This window comes from Atta cephalotes, assembly GCF_000143395.1.
Source record: "Atta cephalotes unplaced genomic scaffold scaffold00006, whole genome shotgun sequence".
NCBI classification, from domain to species: Eukaryota; Metazoa; Arthropoda; class Insecta; order Hymenoptera; family Formicidae; genus Atta; species Atta cephalotes.
In genome coordinates, this window is record NW_012130070.1 from 3,875,256 (window position 1) to 3,887,050 (window position 11,795).

Here is an 11,795-nt window from a genome sequence, read left to right on the forward strand (position 1 = left end):
ACACACACACACACACACACACACACACACACACACACACACACACACACACACACACACACACACACACACACACACACACACACACACACACACACACATATTTTTAAGCAACTAATAAATCTAAAATAGATACACAATATCTTTTTTATACTTCAGTGCAATAAAGTTACTCGATTAGATCTACAGAAAAGAGAGAATATAATGTAATAAGCATTTTTAAATAACTACATATCGTAGATATATCTTAATAAATAAATATGAAAAACAGAGACTATAACACATTTTGTCAGTGAGAGGAGACACATAAAACAGTATTAAAAAAATTAATAAAAATATAAGCGGAAAAATATAAGCTTTATGTGAGGTAACATACAATTGACGAAAACAGCAAAAGGGCAAATTGTGAAATGCTCAGCAAAAGAGCAAAATGCTCAGCAAAAATAAGGAATAATCTATGCAATAGATGAAAGCTGCTTATAGACATTAAGCTTCAGTACAAAAGAATAGATTATGATCAAGAGAAAGAATATGTATTTTATACGGGGTGTCTCGTAAAGACCGTAATAATGATTATCAAGAAAAAACACGAGATCGAATAGATGTCTATTAGACATCGGAGGCATCTATATTTTAAATAAGGCCTAAAAATATTAATTTTAGACGCCATGTGACTTTGTATTATTTTTTTATTATTTGCATGCGCAAAAACTTAATATTCACAATAGATCTTTTATGAGATACTTTTTTTATGTTGCAAACAAAACCGCGATATTTAGAAAATTAGCGCCCAAGGGCTACCTAAGAAAGCCTTTCTCTCCCTCCCTAGTAAATAAATATACTTATTAATTACAAAACAAGGCTAAATAATTAAATGATAAAACATTTTTTCCTAGAGAAGAATAAAAATCAGATCGACATCGATTAAACATCTAACATCGGCTTTTCCAGCTAGGATACAGAGTCTACTTATTAGAACGCAGTTTAGTTTCACAGTGTAACAGAATACATTACAATCTTTCATTCTATTCTTATATTTAGCATATCAATAATAGATTTATAGACTTAAGTTATAATTTTTTCAGAATTGGCGATTTTTGAAGGTTTTATTGCAAAATAAGTACAGCTACCAAATAACTTTTTGAAAAGTTGGTAACATTGACATATTTTACATGCTCGACACAATATCTAGTTGAATCTTACACAGTGTGTCACTTGTGTATGTGTTGGAAAACACTGTCGATGATCAGATTTATTTCTGCCCGAGCGAATAAAAAGTGCCCCCTCTGGTGCTTCAGCGTCCTAAGATACACAGCTAAGGTTTCAGCCCCAAAAATTCTGCATACAGGGTAAGTAAAAAGTCCTAGACCGGTGAAATATCTCGAAAACTAAGTATTTCCGAAAGAAATTTTTAGAAAAATTTTAAAATTTTGCACTAAAAATTCATTTTTACGTAAAAATGAAAATAAATAAATAAATGATATAACCTCCAGAGACCTTGATCTTGATAAATATTATCCAGAACATGATCCTGAATAACATTCAACAAGAGATTTTAGCAAGTCGGATTCCTTACGTCATGCCGGCGATATTGTGACTTTCAAGCCTTAACTCGAAAAGTACTTAATGAAAAATAACTTTATTACAGTGAAAAACTCTTGACATCAGGTATTAGATTCTGGAATCAAAAATAGTATACCATTTAAAAAAATCAATGTGACCTTGACCTGACCTTGGCGATGCTACCCAAGATCAAATTGATCAGTGAACAGATTAAAACTACAACTTTCAGAAACATTTCTTTCGGATGCTTAGTTTTCGAGGTATTTTAATTAAGTTAATAAAGTTCCGATCTGGAATAGATAAACGTGCCTGTATAGTCAACGTGCTACTGGTCACATAAATTATCTGTCCACATCTAATAAATATCTTTATATTCGAACCTCAAATTAAGGGCTTAAACATACTTTTAAACCCTTAATTTGAGTTTAGGTTGCATTCGAAGAAACGTTATTTAATGCTATTCGGCGCTATGTCATTCTAGTTCATAAAAAATATTTCGTTTTACAAGAAGATGATAAAATAAATTAATTAAAATGAAACAAGAGTGAGAGAATGCGAATCGTGCAGAATAATTATATGTATATAGCTATTGCCCCAGCGAGAAATACGTAACCCGCGTTAATCATTGTCAAACTGACATCAAATTTATGATTTCTATATGTCTTCGACGTTGCTCGACGTCTTATAATCATACATTAATCATACATGCGATTATATAAGACATTTAGTACATATCAGATGTCAATCAGATGTCTTGTAGATATGTTTATTAGTCATCTAAAAAAATGACATTTCAACGTCTACCTAGATGCGTCTATAAACATATTTTGAACTGTCGAATAGACGTTTAATAGACGTTTATCCGATCTCGCGTTTCTCCCTGAATAATTCTAGATTCGTGAGATTATTTTAAAACAAAAAGTTTAATATCAAAATGTTTAATATCAAAATGAGACTAAAGTAATTTTTTAATTATAAGTATTTAAAGTTAGCGAGTCATATCGTCTAGAATTTGCGCGTTCATATGCGGCACAAAATACTAAAAGCTGATTTATCATCCCTCTTATTAATATCGATATAAGGAAGTTACACATGCGAATATAAGATTATTTTATTGCTATTACATAATATTAATATTTTTAGATCTTATTTTAGAATGTAAACGTCTCCGATGTTTAATAAACGTCTATCTGATCTCACGTTTCTCCCTGAGAAAATGATCGTAACGAAAGTCATAATCGTAGATCAATGCACAATGTTTTGAACTTGTTCTACAATAAGATCGCAAGCCGTAAGAAATTATTGGCTTAGCGTCGAGACACTACCGTATTTCCTGAACCAATCATAGTTAATTATTTTTTTCATATTTAACTGTAATTAGCTAATTTCTCATATTCGACTGTGATTACTCAATTTCTTACGGCTTATGACTTGCGACCCTAGTGTAGAACAGATATTGGTCAATTACAACTATAACTTACGTTCTACGATTTAGTTACGATTATCTTTCTGCCTTCCTTACAGGCCTTACACAATAAAATACAGCAAAAAGCTCTAAAGCTGTAAAAAATTGACCAATCACAATCGAATATGAGAAAAATAATCGACTATGACTGATTAATTTTTTACGGCTTACGGCTTGTGTCCTTATTGTGTAACAAGTCAGGCCTTTTCCCGTCTACTATTGGGTGACATAACTATCACGCATAGACAGCGCATATTGCCTCACCTGAGATGCGTTCCATTTTACGCGTATGAATGAATCACAAAATGATATATTATGCGACATGATATATCATTTTATTCTTATTGTTCACCGAATATTAAAGAAAGATCATGCGCATCATGCGTAAAACAGAACGCACTCCATGCCTCACCTCGGGAGATGAGATAGTCCATATGCTGTCCTAAGATGATGCTGACCAAATTATTGACATTACAGTCGTAAAAATCTCTGAATTGATTGAACGGAATCAAAAATCCTTTTACAAGATTAGTAGACACAAAAGTTAGGAAAGTAGACACAAAGTTAAGAAATGGTGCAGTGAATTTTACTAAAATAAAAAAAATTAAAAACTTACTCTTTTTCAATTTTAATGTAAAGTCCATTGCACCACCTCCTAACTTTGCGTATATTTTAATACTGTAAAGGAATTTTTTATTCATTTTAGTCAATTCGAAGATTTTTATACAATTGCAATGCAATAATTTGTTCACTCCAGCATCGAGTTCAAGTCGACAAAGCAGCTAGAGGTCTGATGTCGAGCAATTAAACATGATTGATTGAATTTGCAGAAGAATTGATAATGTTCATTCGCTCGGCAAGCATGTCTAGCCACTTTGGCTTGAACTTGCCCGATCTGTGCATGGAGTAGAGCGGAACTACTTCTATGCTCTCAATGTAATCATGCATGAAACGGAATGCAGCTATAGAATGATTATGATGTAGAAATGGTGAAGAAATTGAAAAAAAAATTGTGAAAAACTATTTAATAGACGCTTCTACTTCGGGCTAACTTTCCTAATATAAATAAATAAATATATACCATAACCGGATCAATCTCTAATAATGTATGGCGCTAACCTATGATTGCTGTAAAACAGCATAAGTGACATCATACACGTTGTACATCACACGTATCAATGCGTCCAGCGTTGCATCCCAATTAGACGTACCATAGCATGGAAATAAACAACATTATTCGTATTGATGATTGATGATCTTGTAAAAATAAATATTGGATATTTTTAAGAATGAAAATAATTTTTTCTTTGCAAAAATTTTTCGCAGATGAAATATATCTGAAATAATCATCCAACATAGAGATGCGATTCTATGAAAACAGAGCGTAATTGCAAGATTGTATTAAGCGAAGCTATTATAAAAAGAAAAAAACACTACATTTTTTTACTCATGTGAAATATATGCAAAATTATAAATAAATGAAAAAGGAAATTAGAAAACTATGAAGATATAACTTATCATTAAAATATATTACAACAAACATTTTGTATTATATAATACATATTGAGTTTTATGAATGCAACAAATGATAATGTCATCTATATTGTGATAATATTTGCTTTTAAGATGTTTCCAAGTATTTTCATTCTTTCATAAATGTTATCAATTGTATAATAATTTATTAAGTTTTTTATGCTTATATTTGATAAACATGTAATTGTAAAATAGTAAATTTAATTTTTCACTATCATTGTAATATCTATAAACAAAAACAAATCTGTAGTAATTTTCAATAAAACAATGTGTCCCAACTATTGTCTCTGTCTTTGCTGACTATATTTTGTTTAACCCTTAACTGGGCGCACCTCTTGACCAAACGTTAGTGGGCGCACGTGGCGCATTGAGTACCGCATTATAAATTTATTATTTAGGAGTTATAATAATTGAATAAATAATTGGACAATTGTCATAAAAACAAGTAAAATATATTTATAACAAAATATAATATTAAAATTTAACATTGAATGAAAAATAGAAGATCGGTAATAAAAAGATATCTGCATTACCAATTTTTCAGAAAAACAAATTTTGCAGCACTCAGTATCGCAGCGCACCCGGTTAAGGGTTAAAAATAATGTGGTATATGTTTATATGTAAATTTATTATACAAAATATAAGAGAAAAACTAATTTTTTAAATTATTTAATGCTTTAATTTATGGCCAAAACCGCAAGACTATTTCTTTATTATATATCGCGCGTGATATTATATTATTTATATAAAAAAATATTATATTATTTATATAAAAAAACTCTGAGTAAAATATTATATATGATTAAAAAGCACAATACAAGTAAAAAGCGTTACATATGTATAACTTATGGATACTGGAATTACATGTTATATGTAATGTAAATTGAATAACAACTTGTTATTCAATTGAATATTTTTAAATATCATTGTTCAGGATCATTCATGAATTCTCTCTTTTAGACTGTAAGCTTATTAATTTTCACACTAAGTCGATAACTTTGTTGCATTCTTTAAAGCCTACAATGTATTGTATTATAGAATATTAAACTTCATAATACATATATCCATATGTCTCATTTAAATGACTTTATTTCAGATTAATCTTTGACCTAATAATTATTATATATACTCGTATAATGATAGACGTATAATGATAGAAACGATATATTAAATAAAAGTTTGGACACATAATAATAAAATATCTCTAACATCTCTATCATTTCCTGTAAAATGTATAAGTATAAAGTCAAAAAATTATAAATAAATTCAAAGAATTATAAATAAATTCAAAAATACTAAAATCAAACCTGTTGTTAGAGCAGGCGTCCATTCCTGCTCACCAGTAGCACCCCACAGGAGAGTAAGACTTTTATTTGCCATAGTTGAAGGATTCGCAGCTTTATCTCCATTAGCAACTGTAGGGGGATTAGGTCGCGATGATTTTCCTTTCGTATCTGCAAGAATATGAAATTTATTATTTATTGCCTGTATTCATAGGCTTTAATATAATTAATATAAGAGATATCTGAAAAGGAGGAAAAGGATAGGAACATAATAGCTAGATATGGAAATGAAACAAAAGGTCAGTATTGGAGAGAAGAAGAGGATAGGAGGTGCAAAATATGCTAGGAGAGTATATGTCACATGTTAACGGAGTGAACAGACAAAGAATGCAGATAAAAGAAGGAGAAGAAAGCAAAGGACTGGAAATAATGAAGATGATAGAAAAGAAGTAGAAAAGAGGGAAATAATAAAGACAAAAGAGAATTCTAACTAGACAGACAGGATGTATAAATTCTAAGTGATGTTATAAGGATGGGCATAAGATACCAAAGATATAAATAGTCACGTTTGGATATTGTTGTTCATTCGGATATATATAAATTATATATAAATTCGGATATTGTTGCTCATTCAGATATACATAAGTTTGACTTTATTGTCAATGTTTTGTTTATTGTTATTAATTTAATTGGTTTATTAATTTAATTGGAGTTAATATACTGAGTGACTTTGCTGACATCGTAATAGGATAAGACACATTAAATATAAGAGATATAATAGCCAATAAAATAATTCGTTAGAGCAGAGCTTTCTAAAGATAAATTAAGAAAGCCTTAAATATGAGGTCTATAAATACGAGCATATATCTCTTATATTTATACCTTAAAACTTTGTTTCCACGCATCCATTGTCATGCATTGTAGTCTGCGTCAAACGCGCGCATGTTTGTGCATGATCGTGTTTTTATGCGCGTTTAATTGGTGGCATAAAGACATGCGTTGACGCATGACGTACGCACAACGCACGAAAACGCGTGCATAGAAACCAAGAGTAAGAATAATATTAATAATACTAACAATCTTGAAATCCTATTTGAGATGCTGATCTTAAAATCTGATGTGAATTATTCGTCCCACCTTCCATTGAAGATCCGCTTATGGTCGATGATATAGCCTCACTTTGTGACTCCAAATGTGACTGCATTGGAACAGCTTGATAATGATGTTGCTGTATTAGAACTCCTGTAGGCCCTATATATACATTACACATATATGTATACATAATTATATTAATATAACTTTAATAGTTTTCATATAACATACATATATACAATACACATATACAGAATCCTTAAAAAGTTCGAAAACTGTCAAATATTTCAAAACTGAAGCATTTTTAAGAAAAATGTTTCAGACAAAAGTTGTAAAGTTTTGAAATGATGTATTTACTAATCTGATCAGTTTGATCTGGGGTGGCGCTGCCAAAGTCAGGTCAAGGTCATGTTGATTTTTTTAAACAGAAAATCCTATTTTTCCAGAATGTAATAGCCAGTATCAAGAGCTTTTCAAAATATACTACACTATAATAAAGTTATTTTTCATTAAGTATTTTTCGAGTTATAAGGCTTGAAAGTTACAATACCGCCGGCAATAACATTATGCAAGATGTCTGACCGACGCAATAGCTAAAATCTCTATAGCTAACCCCTTAAATATTATTCAGGATCATGTCCTGAATAATATTTGTTAAAATCATGGTCATTGGATATTGTTTCTCTTATTTTTATTTTTGCGCTAAAAATTCATTTTTATATAAAAATGAAAATAAGAGAACCTTCTATAATCTTGATCTTAACAAATGTTATTCACGACATGATTCTAAACATTCAAGAGATTTTAATCAGTCAGACATCTTGGTTAATATTGGGTTGTCCGAAAAGTTCGTGCCGATATTGAAGGAAACGCAAAAAATTTAAATTTTAGTATACATTTATTAAATTATATAGGTTAGTCGGCACGAACTTTCCAGATAACCCAATGACGTACTGTAACCTTTACAACTCGAAAAGTACTTAATGAAAATGAACTGTATTTTAGCGTTCTGAAAAGTTTTCGACTATTACATTTTGGAATCAAAAATAGAGTATTTCACTTTACAAAATTAATTTGACTTTGACCTGACCTTAACGTCGCCACCCGAGGTCAAACTGATTAGATCAATAAATATATCATTTTAAACTCCAAAATTTTTGTCTCAAACGCTTTTCTCAAAAATGCTTCGTTTTTGAGATAGTCGACTGTTTCCGGACTTTTTGAAGATCTTATATTAGTCCTGGAGACAATGACACAAAAATAATTTTTATTTGTTAAAATCGCTTAAAATCGTCATTAATTCGTCATTTATTAGGTAAACATGAAGGAAATGCAAGTATGGCAGACTTCCCGCAGTTTTAAAATTAATGACATGTAATTGAAGTAAAAAAGTTGTGTTTTTTGCTTTTTTCCTATAATATATTATCTTGCTAGCGTTTGTTTCTGTGATAATTTACGTCAAAAAAATCAATCAGAAGGTAGATTATACCATTCTGTGAATTGAAGGAGTTGCCAAACTAAGCTAAAGTGGTAAATTTTTTAGTAAAAAAAAATGATTTGTTATCGATTGTTTTTTTTTGTACACTACAAAATTTATTACTTTAGCTTATTAGGTGTACGTTTTTTTCCGAAATTCGAGGCTTTATTGTAAAAAACTGGTTATATATTTATAATTCAAACTATTATCCATCGCTGGCCATTACTTTCTCCCATCTTTCGGGTAGTACGAATCCCGCGTCGAAAAAACTGGTCATCTTTTGAGGCTATCCACGAATCGATCCAATTTTTTACTTCTTCATAAGACCGGAAGTGCTGGTCAGCCAGGCCGTATGCCATTGATCGAAACAAGTGATAGTCAGAGGGAGCAACGTCTGGAGAATACGGCGGGTGGGGTAGGACTTCCCATTTCAACGTTTCTAAGTATGTCTTGATCACTTTCGCAACATGGGGTCGAGCATTGTCATGCTGCAAAATCACTTTATCTCTCGTTGTATTGCGGCCGTTTGTCTTTCAATGCTCGGCTCAAACGCATCAATTGCGTTCGATACCGATCGCTTGTGATTGTTTCAGTCGATTTTAACAGTTCATAATATACTACGCCGAGCTGGTCCCACCAAATACAGAGTATGACCTTGGACGTCAAAATCACCGTTCTTGAAGCGTTGACACTCACGACACGTTCTTTCACTAATAGCGGCCTCACCATAAGTATTTGAGAGCATTCGATGAGCCTCAGTCGCAGATTTCTTCATATTGAAGCAAAAAATTAAAACCTCCCGCAAATGACGAGAATTTGGCTCGTAAATTGACATTTTCAATCGAAAATAACTTTATGATGCAGACACAAATCGACTAATGTTTCTATGGGGTTATGTTGACAGATGCCCAAGTTTATTGTATGACGTCTATGATTTATTTATTTCGATCACCAGTTATCGCTAAAGCCATCTATAGGAAAACGGCGGAAGCAAAGTTGTACACCTAATAGTTTGGCGGTCCCTTTGGCGATCCACCAAAGTATCAATCATGAAACTTTATCCCCAAGATGAAAAGTGAAAAGTGGAAAATTTCTCCATTAATTCAATGGTAAAAATTTTCACTTTTCATTTTCCATTCTAGGGATAAAATTTTATGATTGATACCCAGAAATAGTATGGCACCTTCCTTGATTTTTTGACGTAAATTATCACTAGAAACAAACGCTAACAGATAATATATTAGGAAAAAAAGCAAAAAATTTTTTACAGCTTCAATCACATGTCATCAATGTGAAAACTGCGGGAGGCTTGTCATATTTGCGTTTCCTTTATGTTTATTTAATAAATGATGAATTAATGGCGGTTTCAAGCAGTAACAAAAATGAAGATCATTTTTGTGTCTCCCAGATTATTATGTACACATACAGAGTATCCCCTATTTGAATAAATTTTTGCCAAGCGCTTTTGTGTAGATAGAACGGACTAAACTAAGTTGAAAAGTTCTCTATCATGTAATTTTCACAATGGTTAACAAGATATTAATTACTAAAAATCGCTGAATATTGATTTTCAATAATTTTTACTCAAATACTATCAACTATGCAGAAAAAAAGCGAAAGACAAAAATTGTTTTTTTTTTCATAAAATTAATAAAAATACTAAAAAGTTAATAAAAAATTCTGAAAAAATTAGAGTTCTATGAGAAGAAGTTAAATAATTTTTGTCTCTTGCAATTTTTCTGTAAAGTTGATAGTATTAGAGTAAAAAATTATTCAAGACCAATATTTGATGCACATGCACATGTATGCACGCACGGTATCTCGAAAGTTTTTGCCAATTGCTTTTGTGTAGATAGAGCGGATCTGAATCGAAAAGTCCTCTACCATTTTGTAATTTTTGCTATAGTTAACAAGATATTAATTACTAAAAATTACAAAATGTAATTTTCATTATTGTATTTATTACTTATTCATTTACATTTATTTATTCATGTTTTTACTTTTTTAATGTTCATATTGTTCAAAATGTTGACCTCTTACAAGAATACAAGCATTGCATTTACTATAGACAGCCAAAGACTGATCCGATGATATTTGCACTACAGTCATGATTCTGTTTCTCGACATTATTATTTTCGTATACAACTTCAGTAATAATGTTTCAGACTTCAGAAGCAATATAAATAAGGTATGTGCGCCGATTTTCAGACAGAAGAGTATCGGACCAACACATCATTATGTTGACCAAATCAGTGTTCGGCTACAACGTGAGCTATCTGTACAAGATGCGTGCATTGCTGTAAGAGGCCAATATTTTAAATAATATCTACATTAAACAAGTAACAACACAAATAAATAAATACAAATGAATAAATAATAAATAAGTACAAAAATGAAAGGTATGTTATCTTTTTTTTATGATTTTCTCTAAAATGAAGGGAAAACGAATATATCTCTAAAGGACTTTTTTTCTTAGTTTATCGATCCCCTACATACTCTGAAAGTTTGATAATTTATTTAAGACATTCTGTATACTTACGAAATATTTACGAATAATGATATAAAACAAATAATAATACCTTTTGGAAATATATGAGTCCACCGTCGTCTGTTGCTGGTAAGTTTAATAGTAACATGTGACGGATCAAAAGGATTGATTAATGCTCTACCAGGCCTAAGTATATTCGTTGGCTGAGAAATTGAATTTGTCGGGCTACCAGCACTACCAACAACAGGTCTAAAAGGTGGAGATATTTCAGAGTCAGTTAAATCATTTTTAACTGGCGTTTTAGATACATCTGCAATTATTGAAACTATTTAATAAATATCTTAATAATATAAAAATTATTACCGAACATGAACTCACCAGTTCTATCCTCATTAGATTCGATATTACTGTCATCAGTTTTATGCGGTATCGTTATCGCTGCACTTCGTAATGCAAGAATTGGCGGTGAATGTGTTTCAGGTGGTGGATGATGTATATCAGGATCCGACATTTTACGTTTCAAGAGTTTTAATAAATAGCCATTATTATGAGTTTCAAGACACACTACGCTTGTCTTTTTTCTTCTTGTATTTAACCTTTGTACACTAAACGATTGAAAGAAACAACAATGAAATATATGTACTAATTCAATAAAATAACAATGATTAGATTTATCGTGTGTGTGTGTGTGTGTGTGTGTGTGTGTGTGTGTGTGTGTGTGTGTGTGTGTGTGTGTGTGTGTGTGTGTGTGTGTGTGTGTGTGTGTGTGTGTGTGTGTGTGTGTGTGTGTGTGTGTGTGTGTGTAGTGTGTGTAGTAGTGTAGTAGTGTTGTTGTAGTAGTTAGTTAGTTAGTAGTTGTTACGTTAGTTAGTTAGTTAGTAGTTAGTAGTTAGT

General features: G+C 31.2%; 1 protein-coding gene across 1 annotated transcript in view; it reads right to left on the bottom strand.

Annotated features, from left to right (window-relative positions):
- LOC105626681 (DEP domain-containing protein 5) overlaps window positions 1–11,795 on the bottom strand; it is a 71,705-nt gene that overhangs the window by 57,687 nt on the left and 2,223 nt on the right. The window contains exons 6-10 of the mRNA XM_012207976.1: window positions 11,280–11,506; window positions 10,993–11,211; window positions 6,922–7,095; window positions 5,869–6,015; window positions 4,148–4,156 (exon numbers count right to left, since the gene is read on the bottom strand). Coding sequence (XP_012063366.1) covers window positions 4,148–4,156; window positions 5,869–6,015; window positions 6,922–7,095; window positions 10,993–11,211; window positions 11,280–11,506 — 776 coding nt within the window. The remainder of the gene's footprint in view (window positions 1–4,147; window positions 4,157–5,868; window positions 6,016–6,921; window positions 7,096–10,992; window positions 11,212–11,279; window positions 11,507–11,795) is intronic.